Source organism: Trichechus manatus, unplaced genomic scaffold, assembly GCF_000243295.1.
Source record: "Trichechus manatus latirostris isolate Lorelei unplaced genomic scaffold, TriManLat1.0 scaffold00001, whole genome shotgun sequence".
Classification (NCBI taxonomy): Eukaryota; Metazoa; Chordata; class Mammalia; order Sirenia; family Trichechidae; genus Trichechus; species Trichechus manatus.
This window is the reverse complement of record NW_004443937.1, coordinates 24,737,775-24,759,887: the sequence shown is the minus strand read 5'-3', so window position 1 is coordinate 24,759,887 and position 22,113 is coordinate 24,737,775. Positions and strand designations below refer to the sequence as shown.

The window sequence follows — 22,113 nt, the reverse complement described above, 5'->3', positions numbered from 1 at the left end:
GTGACGGGTGTGTTTTAAATCAATCTCTTTTGTGATATAAAAAGAGCAGATTAAGCAAGCACAAATGGAGGGGGAGATACGTGGCACCTGATCGCCAAGGAATTTAGGAATAGAAACTGAAAAGAGACAAGGACCTTCCCTCAGAGCAGACAGAGCCTTCTAGAGCCAGCACTCTGAATTCAGAGACCTGGTGGTGCAGTGGTTAAGCGCTCGGCTAAACGTAAGGTTGGTTCTTGGGACCCACCAGTCGCTTCTCAGGAGAAAGATGTGGCAGTCTGCTTCTGTAAGGATGTACAGCCTTGGAGACCCTATGGGGCAGTTCTACTCTGTCCTGTAGGGTCTCTGTGAGTCAGAATCGGCTAGATGGCAGTGGGTTTTAGCCTCCTAAACTGTGAGAAAATAAATTTCTGTCGTTAAAGCCACCCACTTGTGGTATTTCTGTTGTAGCAGCACTAGATAACTAAGATAACGTGCAAAATTAGAGATTTTTAGCAGGACTATGAAAAGAAAAATGTTGGGTAGGGATAGGGGAGGGTTGTTCAAAGCTCAGGCCTCTATCCAGGACTCTGGTAGCGCTGGGGACGTCTGCCACCTTGACGCTCTGGTAGAAACTCCACGAGAGAAATAAATCTGGGGCGCGGCCCACAATCCGTGAAGCCGTTGGAAGATCGGGAATGGCCCTCCAAGTCACCGCCCTGGGGGGCGCCAGGCTGCAGGAAACGCGCGCGGCACAAAACCTGCAGCCCAGGCCTTAAGGATCAAGGGTATCGAAATTCATCAGGGCCCGAGGCAACGCCTCCCTTCCCGTTACCCTTGGCAACCGCGGCCAGCTCCCAGAGCTAACGTGGCATGAAAAGGCGGGATTTTCTCGTCTGGAAGAGAATGCGCATGCGACAGTGTGCCCGTCACGCTCTACTTCCTGTCGCGTGATCTTGAATGCCAATGAGAATGCAAAACTTCAAGACCACGTGCCTCCGTTTCCAATAGCAACGGGAGGCTTCTAAACAACCCGCCCTCCCTCCCTCCCCCCCTTTATTTGCGGTCCGGCCACCCTTCACGATTCCCTGTTCGGCCTGTCCCGTTTCTGGAAGCTGGTGAGTCCAGCCTGCTGCCATGGTGAGTAGCCCACCCGCTGGCGCTGCACCGCTCCAGGGAGAGAGCTGCGGTCGGCGCTAGAGGCGCGGAGTGGGTGGGCCCCGAGCGATGGCATGGCCTGGGACGGGTCTGAGTCCCGTTTCTGGGCTTCTCCGAGGAGGGAGGCTGCGCCGGGCGCGGGGGGAAGGGGTCGGTTAACCTCGGCCGAAGCCCATTCGGAATAATCCTGGCTGAAGCTGTCTCCAGCAGCCTCCGTCCGCCGCGTGGCTTCGTTCCTCTCTTCTGCTGGGGGACCCGGGCCAAGTCGCACCTCGCAGGTGACGGGTGAAGAGAGCCAAAGGGAACCGCTGCAAACAGAGGGCGCAGGGCGGGAGCACTCTGTTCCTGACGATGCTCCAAGCTCTTGTCCTCTTTCTGTCTTGTACACATGCCCACACACAGCACCCCCAGCCCCGCACCCACCTTCCTTTGGGTGCATAAACAAATTAAGTAGCCGAGTAGGAAAAAAGTGATGGAATCCAACTTTCTACCTATTTCGCAGCTGAGTAAACTTAGGTGATGTTTCCGTTGTTTTGATTCGTTCCGAAAAGACCAGTTTTTCTTGTATGCCACTAATCCACATATCCCTCTAATTCCCCCAGCGGATATAGCATGCCAGTTTAAATAGCAATCATACTTAGAGCAATGCACAGTACTGAAGTGTTCAGAAAAAGGAATGGAACCAGAGTTGGGGGCACTACTTCAATGGGCTACTGAAATATCTCCTCAGCAACCAGTGTCCCTATTGAGCTTACCTACGTTCAAAGCAAGGAGCCCTGGTGGCACAGTGATTAAGCGATGAGCTGCTAACTGAAAGGTCGAGGGTTTGAACCCACCAGCGGCTCCGCTTAAGAAAAGACCTGGCAATCTGCTTCTGTGAAAATTACAGCCTGGGCAACTCTATGAGGCAATTCCACTCTGTCATATGGGGTCGCTATGAGTCAAAATCGACTGGACCGGCACACAACAACATGTTCCAAGCACTGACTTGGAGCTGAGTGTAAAGCCGTGAACAAAACACCATTGTACCCTCCTTGAGCTTAGAGCCTGACCCACTCATTCTCTTGATTCCCCCAAAATTTCATGAGAACAGGTTGAAAAACTGATAATGTTACAGCAAATTGACATCTGTTCCCTTCTACTCTCATTCCTTTCTTTCCACTAACAACAGGCTCAGTTTTTTCCTTAGTAAATTGCAGATAATAATAATTATACTAGGATTGTTTAAACAATGAACGAGATAATGCATATACAATAAATAGCACAGTACCTGTTAAAATATTAAACACTCAATATGTGATAGGTTTATTACTTTATGCTCATTTTTATCATTACAGTTTCTTCCTAATCCTCCTCATTGTGAAATTGTATATGGCTTTGTGGGCGTGGTTCAGAGCAGGGAACCACCCCCATCCCACCCCTACCACCGTTTCTTGACACTATTTCAAGACACTAGCTTTCTGCTCCGATAGGATTTCTTGCTCTGTTTTCAGCTCTTTCTAATAATTGAATAGAACATTTCTGCAACAAAACTTCAAAATTCTGATTTCCTTATTTGGATGCTTTCCATTGTTTCTAAATATTTTAGAGCTGACTATATATATATATATATGTATATATCTCATTTAACAGATGAGGAAACTGGTGTTAGTGAGGTTAAGTGACTTGGTGATGGTCACATCAGTAGATAGCTATGGAACGAGACTTAAAGGTGGTTTTTAACCCGGTACTTTGTCTATTCATGCCACACATCAGCCTCTTCCTTTTCCTCCATAATGGCTTGAGCCCTGTGCACATACGAGGAAGCAAGGTTTGTGAATGGCCTTTTCCTAGACTAATGCTGTTTTTCCTGCGGAACTCAGCTGTCCAGTTCTGCTCCCTTCCCTTGTTCCTATCTATTTTAGAGGGACTTCTCTGCCCTTTGTCCTAAATTTCATCTTTCTCAGTTTGAGTAATTTTTTTTTCTTCTTGGTCCTAGGACATTCTTAACTCTGCTTGGCACGAGAAAATAGTTAACAAATAGGATTTGGCCACGTACTGTGCACAAGGTATTGTGCTAGGTGCTGTGTGGTGTGAGCAGTGACTCATGCCCTCACAAAGCTTACAATCTAGTTGGAAAAGCAACACCTGGAAAAAAAGAAAACAGATGACGAATAGTACACAGTAGTCATCAGTCTGTCTGTGGTGGTGCCAAATGAGTAGCAGAAATAATCGTTTTTAAAGGAAGGCATAACTAGAGTTCCTGAGGTGGATTGGGAGGCTTCATGGAGCAGGGAGAACAGGTGAGGGCTTGAAGGACGGGGAGGAATTCAGTGGTGTGCTAGAGCATGCCAGTAGCAGCTGGTGAAAGTCGTCCACGTCTCTTCTCAGCTCTGCATCCGGTCACATCACATGATGGGAGTAGTCACACCGGGAAGATCAGCAAGTTCCACAAATTAGAGCTCCTCCTCCCACACCTCAGAGAGCCAGATGGTTCAACATTTGCCAGCCCACCACCGCGTAAGATTGAGATTCTTGAACGGGAGTGGAGAGGCATTTTTAAAGCAAGGATCAGAGTAACATGAGTAAAAGTCAAGGCAGGAAATATGAAGTCATGTTTCAAGGCTGCTAAGCAGACTGGTTTGGCTAAAAGTAGAGCATTCATATAGTAGAATCCTGGGCAACAGGGTTGGAGAAAGTTCAGGGTTTTGAGAGCTGAAGATTGTAGATTTAATGCCATAGCCAATGAAGAATGATTGAGAATTTGTGTTCGTGGCTTACATTTTTTTAGCAAATTGTGACATTATTTCAAGATACTTCCAAATTACGGAATATCCTCAGCTATACTAATGTGACTATAACAGGTATCGTTATCTCTAATATATATGACTTTTTAGTTCGTTTGTTTTTAATGCCTAGTGGAAATTTGTCTTCTTGGTCAACTCAGATGCATATGCAAGTATAACATGTATATGTTCTATTTATTTAAATTTTGCCGTATTTCCGAAAAGGATTTGAGCCAGTGAGGTTCATTGCGGGCTCTGGAATTAGATTACCTGTTTCTAATCCCCATTCTACCACTACCATTTCAGTAGTGTGGGACAAGTTTCTTCTCTGTACCTGAGTTTTCTGTCTGTTAACTGGGAAGAATACCACATTTTTCATAGGGTGGTAATGAGGATTATAACGTACCTGGCATGTTATAAGCTCTGAGTGAATTTTAGCTGTTATCATCATTGCTATTATTATTCCTAATGTTCAGCATTAGTTTGGGGAGTTGACTAAAAATCAGTGTAAACCAAAACATAAGAAAATTCTTCCTTCTTTCCATTCACATTGCCCAGCCCTAAGACAGAAGCGTAATTGCGGGATTAATGGAATAAAATAGAGTCATGAGATTTAAGGCAAGTGTATTCATTTACATTGGTCAGAATACCTCAGCTGCTTGTTGTGGAACATTAGCCTACTGAATAAATAGCCATTAAAGAGCATCAGAGGTCCTGGGTAGTTCTTAAATTATTCAACTTTAACATCTTGAGTTGTAAAGAGATTAAAAACAATATGGAAAGAAAGACTTGGGTGGAGCTGTCCGTCAGGCAGTTGGAGATATGAATCTGCAGCTCAGCCTGATACGCTTGAGAGTCATACGCATGCAGACAGGAGTTGAAACCTTGAGATAATTTATATCACCAAGAAGAGGATACAGAGTGGGAGGAGTAAGGGCCCAAGAACAGCGCCCTGGGTTTTAAGAGGCAAGCCTAAAAAGAAAAGGCTACGAATGAGATATTTAAAAAAAAAAAAAGATGAAGCCAAAAAGTGTAGCAGGTCAGTTAAGAGCAAGGCATTGGCCTTGTTAGTTGGATTTGTAATTAAGAAGTTGCTAGTGAGCTTTACAAAAGCAGTTGGAGTAACATATGGGTTTAAAGATTAGATGGTAAAATGGAAATATCAGGAGTAGAAGGGAAGTGGAGAAGGGTGTGGTAGCTAGAGGGAAACTCGAGTTTCTTTTTTTTTTTTAGGATGAGTGAGGCTTAAACATATCTATAACCCGAAGGAAAGAAACCTATAGAGAATGAGAAGCGGAATAATTAGTTAAAAGTCCCCCAGGAGTTTGGAAGAGAACTGATTTAGGCCCCATGAAAGAGCAGCCTTCAAAAGGAGGAGCACTCCCTAAGTTCATATGTTGGACATATACCTGCTGTACACCAGGCAGTATGATGAGTACTGAGGATATCTCAGGCAACCAGATGGGCAAGGTTCTGGCCCTCACAGACTTAGGTTCTAAGGAAATTGAGAAGGCACAGAGAAGGTAAGGACGTATGTGGATGCAGAAAAGCCATGGTGTGGGGTGTTTGGGGGTGAAGGACATCATGCCTGATGGTCTCGGCCCCGCTATGTTGGAGGCAACTTTGGGTGCTGAGAGTGAGAGGGCAGCATGGAAAGGGGGCTTCGGTGTTAGACCTTATCTCCCATAAGACGTCTATGATAAATCAAGTTATTCTTAAAATAAATCTAATTCTGACTCATTTAGTCCCCGACACTGGATGTTCAATTTTATAATTTCCTTCTTTTCAGTACAGCTATAAGATAAAAACAAACTTCATTAATCTTTAGTTCATAGTTGTCAAATTATCATTTAAAATTAAATTTAAAACAAAGATCAGTTAACAGCTATTTCCAAACCAAATTCATTTTTTAAAGCTGCTGTCTTAGTTTCCTAGTACTGCTGTAACACAAATATCACAAGTGGGTGGCTTTAAGGAACAGAACTTTATTTTCTCACAGTTCAGGAGGCTAGATGGCTGGATTCAGGGTGTGGCTCTAGGGAGAGGTCCTTTGTCTACTGTAGCTTCTAGTAGCAGCCGGTCCTTGGAGTTCCTGGGATTATAGATTCATCTCCCTCTGTCGATGTCAGATTGTGTCTGTTTTCCCCCCACATGGCACTGTGTCTGTGATTGTTGTTAGGTGCTGTAGAGTCAGTTCCGACTCGTAGCAACCCTGTGTGCAATGGAATGAAATGTTGCCCAGTCTTTCACCATCCTCACAGTTATTGCTGTATTTGAGCCCGTTGTTGCAGCCACTGTGTCAATCCATCTCGTTGAGGATCTTCCTCTTTTTTTGCTGACCCTCTGCTTTACCAAGCATGACGTCCTTCTCCAGGTACTGATCCCTCCTGATAGCATGTCCAAAGTATGTGAGACGAAGTCTTGCCATCCTCGCTTCTGAGGAGCATTCTGGCTGTACTTCTTCCAAGACAGATTTGTTCGTTCTTCTGGCAGTCCATGGTATAGTCCATATCCTTCGCCAGTACCATAATTAAAATGCATCAGTTCTTTGGTCTTGCTTATTCATTGTCCAGCTCTCACATGAATATGAGACGATTGAAAATACTATGGCTTGGGTCAGATGCACCTAAGTCCTCAAAGTAACATCTTTGCTTTTAACATTTTAAAGAGTCACTTTTATCGAAAAGAATTGGTTGATGTTCAACCATTTCAGGAGGTAGCATATGGTCAAGAACTGATGGTAGTTAAGGAAGAAGTCCAAGCTGCACTGAATTATTGGTGAAAAACAAGGCCCCAGGAATTGATAGAATACCAGTTGCGATGTTTCAACAAACAGATGCAACGCTGGAAGCACTCACTCCCTGTGTCTGTGCTGCTCTTTATATAACTCAGAAGTGATTAGGTCCGGGATCTACCCTACACGGGTAGGACCTCAACTGATAGGTTGATTATATTACATTAGATTGCATTGTGCATGGTCATTACATTACATTACATCCACAGGTGTAGGGGTTAGAATTCCTACACGTGTTTTGTGGGGGGAGGGCGCAATTCAGTCCATAACAGCTGTATTAAGTAGGGTGCGGTTAAGTTGCTATAATAGGTACCCAAAGTGGCTTAAAAAAGGTTATTTCTCTCTCACTGAGCCATCTCATGGCTCATCTCAGGTGAGTATGTCAGTGCTTCTCCGTGAGGACATTTAGGGACACGGGTCCCTTTCTCTTGCTGCTCCGCAGTCCCCTAGGGCATTGTTGTCTGCATAGTTCAGCCTAGTCACCACCTAGACAAGGTTTTAGAGAAATAGGGTGTGGTGAAGGCTTTGGGAATGGCCCACATCTCTTCTGCTCACATTCCACTGCTGAGAAGTAGTCACTAGGCCATGCCTGACCGCAAGGAGGGCTGGGAAGTGTCGTCTAGCTGGCAAGCCACACACCCAGGAAGGGGGAAGAACAGCATTCGGTAGACGTTTAGCAGTCTACCACAGGATATTTTCAGTGTTGGTTCTATTATCGCATCTTCAAGACTAACAAGTTACTTCTGTCTTTTTCAGGCAGAGTTGGGCCTAAATGACCACCATCAAAATGAAGTTATTAATTATATGCGTTTTGCTCGTTCAAAAAGAGGCTTGAGACTCAAAACGGTAGATTCTTGCTTCCAAGATCTCAAGGAGAGCAGGTATCAGCAGACTCTAAGGAAACCAAATGGGAACATGGGTCCTTTCTGGTAGCCAGTATGGAGATACCATAGCAGAGGCTATAACAAACTGTTCCTGGGAGTATGGTGATCAGTTATTCAGTCAGAAAAATTACACTAAGCAGCCTGGTATATGAAACTCAAGAAATTGGATAGTGGTGGGGGCAGTGAATATAGTATATTGTCAGAAATCCACATAGATGATAATAAAGTTTCAGAAGGGCAATGAAGAAGTTGCAGAGGGCTTGTGGATTAATGATTGGGTTGTGTTATTAAAGATTCCAGAACTTTAATTAAGTTATTCATGGAAAGATGAGAGCCATAAGACATGGCAATTAGTAAGAAGATATGCGGTTCGTGTTGAAGAATTAGGAGTGGGGAAGGCAGCAAGAAACCATAAAACCAGCTTACTGACCGGTACTGAAATTGTCGAAATTGGTAGTTATTTGTAGCAAGAGGTGATAATTAGTCCAATTGGACCAATAATTGAAAATAGTTAAAGGTCCTAGAAAATGTATATTTGATCTGGAGGATTATGGGGGAACCAAAGAAAAGGACTGAATAAGAGAATAAGAAAGGGGCATCAGATTATTTTGAGGATCAGACTTTGGTGCATTCAAATGTCAAGTAAGACCTTAAGTGAAACAGGCCTTTGAGTGAGCTACAACTGTCATAAAGCCATGAACTTCCCTCAGTAGGGAAGGCCATCAGCCTGAGGCCATTATCTACTTAGACCGTTAATCTAACCTGGTAATCTGGTTTCCTGACCCCAAGCTGGTGAAAACAGCAATTTAATTAGAGACGCTGAGGGATGGCCAGAGAATGTACTTAGGCATCAGAGTGCCTTAATTGCTGTTCATAATAATGACCTTGGGTCGTCAAAAAAAGGTTTAAGCAAGCACTGAGTTTCTGTTTATGGTGATGGAAAATTCTCATTGATTAAGTGTAATGGTTGCACAGCTGATTAATGTAATTAATGTCAATTTCATATGGGTTTCACCACATCTTTGATATGATGAAGAACAGGTGGAACGGTGTACTACAGATTAGTAAATAACCACAAGCAAGCCCCTGCCTACCTTGTTTATTGAGTAACCCATCCCTGTTCATGGGATAGCCCAGTTAATTGGCCTAATACTGTTACTAGTGTTTCTGGTCTACCTCCTAGTTCATTGCATAGTGTCTGGGTCTCAAAAGCTTGCAAGCAGCCATCCAAGGTGTAACAATTGGTCTCTTTATGCAAATAGTTTATACAATTATTAAAGTGTAAAGAAGAATAAAAAAGGAAAAATTATACCTTTCACTTGGCTTTTGAAATTATTAAATGTGATGAGAACACTTTCAGTGGAGATTGAAATAAAAAATGAGAAACATTTAAAACTGAAAAGTTAAAGAAAAAAGTAGGTGAAGTTTTAGGAATATTTCTGAGACTGCACTTGTATTAAACGGTACACACATTTGAAGAATTAGCCCCAATTTAGTCATTTGAATAGACATCAAAATTAATTGAACTTGAATGCTTTTCAGTCTGTTTTACTGATAAAGACAATAGTTCCCAGAGGGATTTTCACTGTAACCTTTTAATCCCTTAGATGACAAGATGTGCATTTTATTTGCTGCTTTTGTTGTTTATACGGAAGTTTCGGGTCATGGTTGTTTTTCAGGCTGGTGGAGGAGACCTTCACCATAGACGAGGTCTCCGAGGTCCTAAGTGGCCTGCAGGCTGTGGTTCACAGTGAGGTGGAGTCTGAGCTCATCAACACTGCCTACACCAACGTGTTGCTCCTGCGGCAGCTCTTCTCACAAGCTGAGAAGTGGTACCTTAAGCTACAGACAGACATCTCGGAACTTGAAAACAGGTAATAAAGTTTGCAGCTGCGACCATGACATTAGAGGCCCAGGCGAAATCCGTAGAAGCCAGTGAACCTCTTGGCTGCTGCTTTCTCCAGTAGCTGCTGTGTGAGAAGATTTGCGGAGGAGAGCAGAAAAATGCAGCTAGTTTCTGAGTGATCTCGTGGGTGCCTCCCAGTGGCCTTTAGAATTCTGTTTCCGCAGTTCCTGGTAGTATAAAAGCCTTTGAGATTCATGAAGTTGCTTTCTAGGCTATCCCTGATGATTCATTACAGCACCTTTGTTAGCGTGATAATATTACAGTCAGTCTTTAGTGCTAGGTCAACTAAGAAATAAAGATGACGAAGCAGCTGAGAAATTAATTCAAACATAAATACCATCAGTTCAGTCTGGTGGTCTTAGAAGTTTATTTCTCGATAGTTGCATTTAAAATTATGTACTTAATATCTTTAAAATAGAACCTTACATTTTTATAGTCTGAGCAATATCAAAGAGCTTATGAAATTGAAAAAAGCCATAACACTGAAGTTCCCAATTCATTGTAAGAAAAGCCATCCCAGAAATAGGAAAGACTGACCCCCGGGCCTGTGAGCTGTTCTCTGAGTGTGTTGCCCTGTGTAACGAGCAGTGGGCACTGATTACAGCCCTGTGGGTGGGGAAGGAAAACCATTCAACTTCAGCAACAGTGGGTAGCTGGAGGGAAAGCTTTTAGAAACTGGCATGGGTCTGGGAAAAAAATTCTGGAAATAAGTGCTTGGAAGGGGCATTCCTGCCGTTCATGCTGTAAGCTGTTTCTGACCTTTGCAAATTAAAGGAAATCAAAAGGTGGATCACCGTCAAACCATGTTTGTTCTGGAAACTCGTTTCAGTAGATGTTGTATGGTAATCCCATTTTTCTATTAAAAATCAGTTTGCATTTCTGAACAGCTACTAGCTAGCAGTGTGTCTTATGTAAAAGAGCAGTCTCCGTATCGCACCTCGGGGATACAGAGCTGACTACAGGTTTGCTCGTATTTGTATTTGCGTTGTGGTTGAATGCGAGCAGTGTGTTTTGTACACCCAGTGAGTGCAGAGTGCTAGTGGAGGATTCACATTTGAGTCTGTGGGGTTTGGATTCTCGATCATGTGTAACTAAGTGTCATTTTTTGTCTATCTCATTCTGTTCTCTCTGGGATATAAAGTACTAGTGATTTTATTATTTTTGTATGTGATACAAATACATTTTAAATAACATTTTTCATATTTGCTTTTATCTTCAAGAGAATTACTAGAACAAGTTGCAGAATTTGAAAAGGCAGAATTTACATCTTCAAACAAAAAGGTAAGTTTTGGTCCTTCTGAGTGCATATATTAATATCCAGTATTTAAAATCCTTAAGTCACTCAAAGCCTTCAGCAGTCAAAGTGAGAACTCTCAAAGAGAAAAGCATTAGACTCAAGAGTAGAATTCAAAAATTACCTCTCAGGTTTTCAGGCAAAAGAGGAAACACTTTGGAAATAATGGTGAAAGATTCAGTTTTGTCTATTATGGCACACCAACCCAGTCCCAGCAATCCAACCTGAATCCCAGCCACAATAACCTCTTCTCTCAGACGATGCGGCGTGGACATGGGGTCAGCCAGACATCCTGGCTGTCACTCCCTAGCGGTGTGAGTTTTAGCAGGTTGCCTGACATGGCTGAACCTTGTTTTCATCTGTCAAGTGGAAACAATACGAGTAGTTACCTACTTCTCTTTCTAATCCTTCTCATCATTTGCAACAGCCACTCAGCATTCCAGTGTATGGATGTACCATAAATATTCCCTGTTACTGGATATTAAAACGTTGCTGAAATCCCACTCCTAGGTATGTACCCTAACCAAAAAAAAAAAAAAAAAAACCAAACCCATTGCTGGTAAGTCAGTTCTGACTAATAGTGACTCTATAGGACAGAGTAGAACTGCCCCATAGGGTTTCCAAGGAGTAGCTGGTGGATTCGAGCTGCAGATCTTTTGGTTAGCAGCCAAGCTCTTAACCACGGCGCCACCAAGGCTTCAAGTATATACCCTAGAGACCTAGAAATAATGACATTGCTGCTTTATTCACAATAGCAAATAAATGGAAACAACCAAAGTGCGCATGAACGCATGAATGGATGAGCAAATTGTGGTACATCCATACGATGGAATACTGTACAACCGTAAGGAACAGTGATGAACCCGTGAAACATATCATACTATGGGTGGACCTGGAGGGCATAATGCTAAGTGAAATAAGTCAAGCATGTAAGGACAAATATTGTATGATCCCTCTTTTATAAGAAGACAAGAACAAATAAGTAGAGACTCATGTCCATTGGTGGTTGTGGGGAGAGGAGTACGCCTTGGACCACAGAGACTTGTTATTTTGGGTAATGGGAAAAGTGGCATGGAATGTGGGTGTAGTGAGACAGCACAACCGAAGCACAAACGAGTGAGCCATATGGATGGGTATAGACACAGCTAAAGGGAATGCTGGTTAATTGTGATAAATGTAACTGATGTCAGTGGGCAGTTTGTGTGGAAACTGTCAAATGGAAACCTAACTTGCTATATAAACTTGCACCAGAAACTCAAAAATAAAAAAAAATTGCTGAGATGAATCCATTGTACATACACATAGACAGCAATTTGCCAACTATTCCTTTGGGACGTATTTCTGGCTACAAAGTGTCTGGGTGAGAGGGCATGGATTCTTTTGCTGTGGACACACAGCGCTAAACTGGCAGGATGTTTGTGCCGATTTATTCTTCACCTTTTGTGTCATTGTCCAAATCCTTGCCAATATCACAAAGCTTTTCACAGAGTCTGCGGTGCTTGCGGAAATCTGTTTCATCTCCCACAGGTTAGAATCCCAGTTCCTATCGCTAGAATCTCCATCCAGGTCCGGCTTTGAACTCCTTTCCTCCCTCCCTCCCTTCCTTCCACGTGTATTTTTAAAACCACACGGGGAGGGTTGGCTTCACTTTTCTCTCTAACATGTACCGGGCCCTGTGCGCTGGCACTGGACATAGCCGAGAATCAACCAACAGAAACCCCGGTGCTCTCAGCGCTGACATCCCAGTGATATGTTTGCAGAGTGTCTGCCATTATAAAGTGCAAGTGTTCAGTGATTCTAAGAGCTTCATTCTGTGCTGATTTCAGTTGGGCTCCTTCCTTTTGTTTTAGCCTGTCTTAGATGTCGTGAAGCCAAAACTCGCTCCACTTAACGAAGGCGGAACAGCAGAACTCCTGAACAAGGTAACGTTATCATCATTTTGGAAAATGGCAAACCCTCCAACTTTGTCCTCTCATTGCCCGCCCAAGTCTAGGGTAGAGAAACAGGTGGAAGGAGGCTGGTCAGCATTTGATCCACTGAGGGTAGTTAGTCCGTTGTGGCAGTTTTACTGAATGGTACCGGGCTGGCCAGAAGAGGGCACCCTTATCTTCCTGAGAGACTGAAGCAGTCCTTGATAGCCTCTTTTCACAGTGAAGTGAAGAGCGTGGAATTTGGGACAATATCGACTGACTGATACTTGAAGTCTGTGATCTGTGGTAGTAAGGAGGGTTTTTTGTTTTTAAATATGTTTATAAAAATTATCAACATAAAAATAAATATTTTTAATACCTCCTATGCTGCTAACCAAATGGTCTTCAATTTGAATCTGCCAGCTGCTCCTTAGAAACCCTATGGGACAGTTCTGTTCTGTCCTGTAGGGTCGCTATGAGTCAGAATTGACTTGACAGCAACGGGTTTGGTTTGGTTTGGTTTATGTTCTTAACGGAGCCTGGTGGCACAGTGGTTAAGAGCTTGTCTGCTAACCAAAAGGTTGGCAGTTTGAATCTACCAGCTGCTCCTTGGAAACCCTGTGGGGCAGTTCTGCTCTGCCCTATAGGGTCCGTATGAGTCAGAATCAACTCACCAGCAATGGGTTTTATGTTCTTAACATTGTGCTAAACATTGTTAGAGATAAAAAGCAGTGGGATACTTGGTCCCTTGACCTCGGAAAAACTTAGACTTGTTGGGAAGGTAGAACCTAGATTCCTAAAAGAGTTAGAGACAGGAAAATATGAACCTGTGTGCCACAAGTGTCCTAGGGTCGCAGAGAAGGCACAGTTCCGTGTAGATGAGAATAGTTGAGGACAGGCTCTTAGGTAAAGTGGTATTTGAGCTGAGCCTTGAAGGGTGAAGACAGATTGAAGTGTCAGAAGGAAGAGAAGGGGCATGTCAGGCAGGGGAACAGAACAGGCAACAGTCGAAGGCAGAAAGGAGGTGGCATGTTCTGGAGCTGTGTGCCGTGCTCTGACTGGGCCAATGTGTGAAATGGAGCATAGAATGAAGGCTGGACCGACCGGGACACTCGTGACGGAAATGCTAAGAGCAAAGGTGTTTGGCCTTGGCTCAGCCAGGACTATGTGGGGGCTTGAGCAGAGTATTGAAACGATGAGGATGGTGTTTTGGGGATACATGAAGTGGTGTGCAGTGTAGGCAGAGGGTAGACACAAGAGTTGTGGCGTCAGCTGGGTGAGAGATGGGAGGGGGGTTGGAAGAAGGCTGAGAATGGGGCTGAAGGAGGAAAGGTGTGTTTGAGAGACTGTGAGAGAAGGAAGTAGGAGTCTTAGAACCAAAGATGACTCTCAGGTGCTGAGGCAGGTGGGGTGGGCGAAACTGGGATATTACCCACAACCAGGGTATATGGATTTTTGAGCTGCTGTATAATTTATAAAAGCAGATTTTTTTAATGAAACAATAGTTTCAAGTATTAAGAATACTTCATTTAAAATCATAAAATAAAACTTGAATTTACTCACAAAGGAAATTTTAAGGCTTCAAGAAGAGAATGAGAAATTGAAGTCAAGGCTGAAGACCATTGAAATACAGGTAACTGAGAAATCCTTTAACAGAATTATTGATGGCATTGCCTACAGATTAAATACTGAATGCGTTTTGCTTAAACTTGATTCTAGGCTACAAACGCATTGGATGAGAAGTCAGAACTAGAAAGAGCACTGCGAGATTTACAGCTTGATCAAGGAAATCAAAAGGTGAAACAAGTTTTATCTATCTTTTTTATATTTTCTAAGTAGAATAAATGTATAAACTTAAGTCCTAGTCACTGTTCATTATGCCCCACCCCTGCCACTCCCCCAGACAGATGCCACTGTTGTCCAGGAAAAGGCCAGAGGGGACAGACACACGGCTCACCTGCCTGACATGTCCTGGGATTTCACTGGCGTGCAAGATACTCTTTTTTTTTTTTTCCTTTTAAGTTTTTCCTCCTTTCACTTTGATACTCCCAATTACAGTGGGGATGGGAAAGGGGGAAGGAAGTGGAAACAGGAAAAGTTTTTAGTTAATTGGAGGTGTATTTGGGTTTTATTATATTGAACATTACTTAAGCTTGCCTTCAATGAGTATGATAAAGTGAAATAAATTTGCTGGCTATGAATCTTCAGATCGCTTTATATCTAGTGGTATTGGCGTAATGCAGTAAAATCCAGTGTTGTAGTTCTACATACACGCTTGTCTGAGCGTGGTGACTGCGTGTTGCCACCTGCTGGAAGGCATCGTGTGCTCACTTTTGTCTCCTGCGGCCTCTCCATTGAGTCTGGACGCTATCTGTGATGTGGTTTCATATGATTGTGACCGTTGGGGTGGATTTTCAGTGCAGCGCTGGCTTTTTTTAGTGGTTGTATCGTCATGTGCTTCTCTGCAGCACAGGGGGTCACCGTGAGTTGGAATTGACTCAACAGCAACTGCTTGCTTGTTTTTTTTTTAATTGTCATTGTCAGTGTCTGCTAAGCAATCTCAAAACCTGCTTCATTAGATTTTTGTGACACTTTTTATATGGACAATTACAGACATACACAAAGTAGAGATGATAGTGGAATACACCCCCATGTACTCACCGTTCAGCTTTAACAGCTATCAGCGCATGGCCAATCTTGTTTCATCTTTATCTCTACTGCACCCCTTCCTCCCCGCTGTGTCATCTTCCAACAGATATCAGATATCAAATCATTTCTTTTGTAATATTTTAGAATAAGATCTTTTTTATATGACTACAAAGGGAAATATATATGAATTTCAGCCATTATATACCTAGGGCCATAGATTATAAAACAGAGCTAAATGTTCAGAGCAGTTTTGTAATTTATCAAAACTAAAACAATTGTAAACATTCTTGGATGATAAATTTATTTGAAGGCTATTTTGGACAATGCTCCAGTTTAACTTCAAGATTTTGGACACAAAAGCAATATGTATACATGCCTTTCCTCATTGCAATGAAATAAAATCTTTTTAAAGACCAGGTTTCAAAAATGAGCAAGAATTTTATGGAACATGTGAAGAATTATATCAATATTTTTAATTCTTTTTTCTCTTGTTGATAATACTGCTTCACCTGTACATTTAGCAGTTATACACCATTTTCCTGTCTTATTAATAAGTCTTTTTTGTAGCATGAATGGTCAGAAACAAAATACAGGCAGAAGATCCAACTGCTTGTATTATGTTGCATTTGGCAAAGTATGCAAAGCTGTGCCTATCTTGTGAATAATATAAAAAAACTAAAAATCTTGTAAAATGAGAAAATGATCATTATTTTTTCATAGTATCTTATTGAAAATAACGACTAAAGCATATCGCTATTAAATTTTTACTATTAAAAAAAACCCAAACCTAGTCAATTCTGACTCACAGCGACCCTATAGGACAGGGTAGAACTGCCCCAGATAGAGTTTCCAATGAGCACCCGGTGGATTCGAACTGCCGACCTTTTGGTTAGCAGCCGTAGCTCTTAATCACTACACCACTAGGGTTTCTGAATTTTTACTATAACTTGTATTAATTTCATTATTTTTTCCACCTGTATCATTCAGAATTCACCAGGAATTTTCTTTTCTTGACCTTGCAAGTGAAACCTGTTTGCCATCCCAGTTCTGGGACACATAGCCTTATCAAATTCAGGATCTTACTTCTTTCCTACTCCTCTTTGACTGGAATTTTCAGCAGTTCATAAATCATATTTTATATATTTGGAGTTCAGTAACCATTGAGCATCTGCTGTGTCGAGACACCACGCAGACTGGGTGCTGAGGCGGAACTGGGCGCGGTGACAACCCTGAGGGAGCGGGCGCGTCCCCTGGCTGACACAACACGCAGCACAATTTGTTGTCATCTCCTATGATGTCGGATCTGGTATCATTTAGGACGTCCACATGAACTCGTGCTAGTGTTCTTATCTTCCATAGGATTTTATAAAGGCCCAAGACTTGAGTGAGTTGGAAAACACAGTCGCTGCTTTAAAGAGTGAGTTTCAGAGAACACTAAGTGACAAGACAGAAAACCAGAAGTCCCTGGAGGAGAATCTAGCGACAGCCAAACATGACCTACTCCGGGTTCAGGAGCAGCTGAGCTTGGCTGAAAAGGTCAGAAGACTGTTTAAGGGATTTGTCGGCTCATGCCCAATTAACTGGTAGATGCAGGATGGAGGGACATGTGTAAGTAATGTCAACATGGAACTACTGCGGATGCAGATGGGCTTTTTAAGGAATTCGCCAGTGTGTATTCTTAAGGGTTATCATGTTCTGTCTTTGGCACTAAACTATCTGTGATAATAGGAAATCTCTGCTCTTTCTTGTGGTTGGTAAAATACTCCTCCACAACGGGCTTACTCCACTGCCCTGCACTCCCTCACGTTGCGTTCCTGCTTACTTTTCCTACAGCCTGGCAGAGGAGTGGGGTACTCTCTTTAGAAGTTCTATCCTTTTTTCATAATTTATATGTAATATATAGGGAGCTGGGGTCTTCGCTTTAGGGGTTAGATTCTTCTTGCCTCAATAATATGGAAGTTAAAGTTCAATTAAATTACAAGTCTGGCTCCTAAAATACCAATACATCTTTGGGATTTGGAAAAATATCGTGCTTATTTTACTCAAAAATTAATGTTTCAGATATTTCAAGTTAGCATAATATTCCCCATGTCTAGGGCATAGTGTTTGAGTTATTTGCTAATATTATACTTGGAAAAATACTTTATTTGCTTCTCATTTGAAATAATATATTTTTAAAGCTTGGAGAGTCTTAATTTTATGTAAGTATACATTTTAAAGAAATTAGAAAATAATATAAGTAGAATGTTAGTAAAATTAGAGCAAGAAATCTGGATTTTTATCAGATTTTTTATTTCTTCAACTGTTCCCCAGTAACAGGCTGTCACTTTCCACTAAACAGGAATTGGAAAAGAAATTCCAACAAACAGCTGCTTATCGAAACATGAAAGAGATTCTTACCAAGAAGAATGACCAGATCAAGGAGCTGAGGAAAAAACTGGCAAAGTAAGTCCCGCTGATCTCGCTTGCAGGTTTAGCTCTCCACTGGGCTGACGTCTCTTCTCCGTTAAATCTAAGTGTGTGTCCAGAGGTCAGGTCAGTGGATAGTTGCTCTGTCGTTCAGCCCAAAAGCCTGTGTTTGAGGAAAGCAGGGGACCTTGGGCCTGGCCTGACGTCTAATGCCCACCAGGGCTTCTTTTTGGTTCAGCTAGACCCTCAGACTCACACACGACTACAGCTGGCTACTCATGGTAGTGGATTCAGTTACAGAATGTAGAACGGGAAGCATAGCCACCTAGCAGGGCAGCATTGGCCGATCTCTTCTGTGGGTGTCCTCGCAGCAGCCCGAGAGCTGGTCTTATTGTGCCCCCAAGTGACCATTTTGATGTGAGAGATCCACACAGATGGATGCCATAGCCAGCTGGACTTAGAAGCCCATGCTCCAGAAAGGCCCGGCATGTCTTGTAGCAGCCACATGCCCGGTGAGGGACACGGCCAGTCACAGGATCTCCCTACCCAGAGGGAAGCCCAGAGCTGTGGCTTCTCCCCAGGTGTTTATAGATCATCCCCAGTCCTCCCAGTCCAGATGCACTCCACCAGTCAGGGTCATTGTTTCCATCAGCGGTGTTGCCTGGTAACTCAGCTGACATTTTACATTTATGAGGGTCCCCAGGAAACGGAGCTAGAAAGTGAATCCAAGATCAGATTTTTCCTTAGAGAAGGAGGTTTGTTAGCCTTTTGTTCACATAGCCACATCAGCTAGATGTGTTGATCTGACGATCCGGATTATTATTGGGTCTCCACGCAGCTATCATGGATCTAAATGCCTAGTGTAGAGACTAGGAGTCTGAAAGTACCTTAGCAGTTACCCCGGGAATCTCCTTTGAGTCATGTCGTAATGCCTTGAGTGGATCTGACTTCTGCCCACAGCGATGATTATAACTGAAGCACACAATGCTATGGTTAGTTACTAGTGACTTGTTTGGTAATAATAACAAAAACAAATTTTCATGACTTTATGCTCTTCATTTATATCTCTTTCTAGATACGAACCTGAAGATTAAAAGCTGATGAAGATTTCACCTGAAAGCTGCCACACACGAGTGTATAAGCTGTTTTTCGCCTCAGGCGTGTACTTTGAAGCATTTTGTTACATTCCCTGCCTTTGTTTTTCTAATATTTAGACTTTGCTGTTAACTTCACCCCCACCAAAGAATTGCTGTTTTTTCAGTTGCCTAATTGACAAGAGAGAAAACCCCGATTGCGGCCGGCCGTTGCAACACCTGTCTGCTGAGGGCTCCAGAGTCTTTATTCAAATGCAGTGACAGTTCTTTACAGTAAAGAGGAGATTTTTTGTAGTGAGAAGAAGAGTCTTAACCTTTTGCATTAATATAAAGGGTGTACCTTTTTAATGAATGTTAAAGAAGCTAACAATGCCTATACTTGTGCATTCCCCAGGGTAAATATTAGTTATTAAAGATAGTTATTACAATAAACATTATTTTTATTTTTTTAAATGAAATCTAATTCATTTTTTTGTTTGTTAGCTGATCATCAAAAAATGTATGAATTCACTGAAAAAGTGAATACCGTCTATTATAGGCAGCATTTTTACCAGTCATAGGGAAAATTAATAGTGGTGAGCATGAGGATTCAGTTAACTTCGGTCTCTCTATCTAAATGCTGTGCTTATCCAAGAAGGTCTGGACATTTTTCAGTACAGCTTATCATGAGTCTGTATTGCTGATGGAGAAATCAAATCCATCCTCTACTTCGGTGGTTTAGAAGGTGTCTGGGCTCAGAACAAATGTGATCTTTATACTTCAGTTTCTAGAATTTTTTTTTAAATTACACGTTAAGTAGGAATACTTTTAAAAAGACTTATATTCAACATAAAATTAGTCACCAGACCTCAGAATTGAACCTTGATTATAGTTTATTTATATACATCTACAGTAACTTCATTTTCAAGAGACTTTAATTATATTTCCATTTCTCCTGATTTTCTTTGGTGATTTTGGATAAATCATTGGAAATTAGGCATCATACTTGGACTTGAGTGATGCAACAATATACCAGAAGGATTAATAAAGTCCATAAAGCGTTAAGGCCTCAGACGGAAAGCACTTTTCCTACATTTAGTATTTAGTAATTATTCCCACTTCCAAAAAGAGAGCATCACTTACCCTAAATGAACACCATTCATTTTATTTCATTCCTCAAATGAAGATTTTATTCCTCGAGAAGTGTTTACTGATCACAGGATGAGTCTCGTTATTAACTTTTATTCAAGCCTTTAATATTAGCTTTGAGTTTATCGTGTTTCTTGCAGGCTTTGTGTTGAAGTGTTGAAAAAAAGTGATAAAAGGTAGGATAATTTCCCCCAGAGGGCACTGAGGCAGTCTTGAGAAGATGAGTGGATCACAGAAGGCGGGGGAAGTCCCACGACCCGCTGCCATTTCCTGCAGGTTGTTTCCTTGCCTTTTTGGGTTGCTCATCAGTCCCGGGTCCTTTTAGAGCTTTCACTGAGGGCTCCAGTCCTACCCTGTGTTTCTTTCACCCAAAATTGATACTCTGCAAAAATCCATTCTGTTATTTGTGGCCCTGGGTATTCTACATAATTCAGCAGCAGAACTCTTGATGAGATGGGTAGTGTATTCTTCAGACACCATTGAATTGTGTTCTCACTACACCTTTCTCAGTTTGGGGCCAGCAGGGAAGGACAGGAGCTATGTTGAGAATCCTGCGCTGCTAGGGAGAGTTTCAACTGGTTTTTCTGGAGCAACTTTGGAACATTCTGTATAGTGTGTTCCAGTTGTTTGATAATAAGTTCAAAAGTATTTCTGGAGGCTTAAAATCTAACTGTACCTGGCATTAAAATAAACAAATGTGATGTTCTTTAACACAAATCAACATGATGGTTCCTTCACGTATAAACACATTTTTATGATCCTGGTTTTGTCACTTTTGTTTCTTTTAACTCATACCCTTAGCAAAATGCTGTTTAAAAAAAAAAAGTTTTTAATCATTTGCTAGCTTTAAGATTTATCTCATTTAACTGACAAAGCCTTTTTCAGTCTATACATTTTTGGTTTCCAAGAGCATTGGTGCAAAGCCTCAATTGACCTTTCATGTGCTAAACTGTGTAGATAGTCTACACCTTGGCGGCCATCACAGTGCAGCTTTGGTGTGACTTGAAATGTCTTCACTTCTAAATTATTTTCAGACCCTTTGTAGAGTAAAATAAAATGTAAAGAGTTGTTACTAATTTCTTCTGTTTGTCATCTAAGTGTTTATTTTTTCAAATCATGTATTATGAGTCTGTATTAAATGTTTAAATGAGGATTTGGCTGTGTCTTACCTAACTCACTGTAAGGAAAATATTGATCCACACTGAACGTGTAATCCTATTTGATGAAGCCTTGCCATTTGTGATTTTCATTCTGATGAACTCAAAAGGGTTTATAGAGATGTTTGCATTTTTAAATGCCTGGTGCTTTTAGATATATTGGATTGCAAAACTTAGGCATTAATGGTTCCCCTCTGCTTATGTGTAAATGCTTCCGTTCTAGAGCTTGGCTATTAGAAATGCAAGACATGATTCCTCTCACATAAGCAAAGCTTTCAGAAGGACAAGTCATGTCAGCAAAGTAGTATTTATTATTTAGACAGTAGTATTTTGACAAATAAGGAACCCTGGTGGTGCAGTGGTTAAGTGCTTGGCTGCTAACCAAAAGGTTGGTGGTTCCAACTCACCAGTCACTCCGAGGCAGAAACACGTGGCAGTCTGCTTCTGTAAAGACCACAGTCTTGGAAACCCTATGGGGCAGTTCGACTCTGTGCTGTATGGTCGCTATGAGTGGGAATCGACTCAATGGCAGTGGGTTTCGTTTCGTTTTTATTTTGACAAATAGTATTTAGACAAAACAGTATTCACCACCACTTAGAAAAAATTAAAGTGTATTTCCTGTGGGGCAATATTTTACTTAACGGAAGGTAATAACCTCTGCCATGAAGAGAATAGAGGAGTGGGGTGGTGATGACAGGTTTGGGTGCTGTTGAAGGGCGACCATGGTGTCCTTCACACTGTGTCATCATCTCCTCTGTCCAGTGAGCGTCCCGCTGTGTCCTGCTGTGGTATTGCCAACTTTAGGACACTGATGGCAAGAGTAGTCAGTCTCTTACATGATACGAAGTATAACTTCTCCTTTGTACCTTAATACATCATTTAAATTTTACAGATAAAAAATACTGCTGTTAGAAAAGCAAAATTGCAATGTGAAAATCCTTCATAATTTTTAGAAAGTGAAAAATGAGCCTGCTATCAAATTAACTAGC

General features: G+C 41.9%; 1 protein-coding gene across 3 annotated transcripts; it reads left to right on the top strand.

Moving 5' to 3' along the window:
* The first annotated feature begins 1,028 nt into the window (after nucleotides 1–1,028).
* LZTFL1 (leucine zipper transcription factor like 1) lies at nucleotides 1,029–21,122 on the top strand. 3 transcript variants are annotated; one of them, XM_023726272.1, is made up of 10 exons: nucleotides 1,029–1,116; nucleotides 7,450–7,574; nucleotides 9,257–9,451; nucleotides 10,704–10,764; nucleotides 12,628–12,699; nucleotides 14,255–14,320; nucleotides 14,407–14,484; nucleotides 16,696–16,872; nucleotides 17,678–17,781; nucleotides 18,821–21,122. In XM_023726272.1, the coding sequence occupies exons 1-10, from the start codon at nucleotides 1,114–1,116 to the stop codon at nucleotides 18,837–18,839; spliced, it is 900 nt and encodes a 299-aa protein (XP_023582040.1). In that variant the 5' UTR covers nucleotides 1,029–1,113; the 3' UTR covers nucleotides 18,840–21,122. The 3 variants fall into 3 exon arrangements, with proteins under 3 accessions (XP_023582040.1, XP_023582036.1, XP_004368512.1); XM_023726268.1 differs by lacking the exon at nucleotides 1,029–1,116 and adding an exon at nucleotides 2,576–3,633; XM_004368455.2 differs by lacking the exon at nucleotides 1,029–1,116 and adding an exon at nucleotides 2,576–3,977.
* Nucleotides 21,123–22,113: the final 991 nt, after the last annotated feature.

Excerpts from the sequence above, each read along its gene's own strand:
- LZTFL1 (XM_023726268.1), top strand. The coding sequence starts at position 3,604 with ATGGTTCAACATTTGCCAGCCCACCACCGC. Across the intron at positions 12,700-14,254 it reads CAGCAGAACTCCTGAACAAG|GAAATTTTAAGGCTTCAAGA; the intron begins GTAACGTTATCA and ends TTACTCACAAAG. Across the intron at positions 14,321-14,406 it reads TGAAGACCATTGAAATACAG|GCTACAAACGCATTGGATGA; the intron begins GTAACTGAGAAA and ends ACTTGATTCTAG.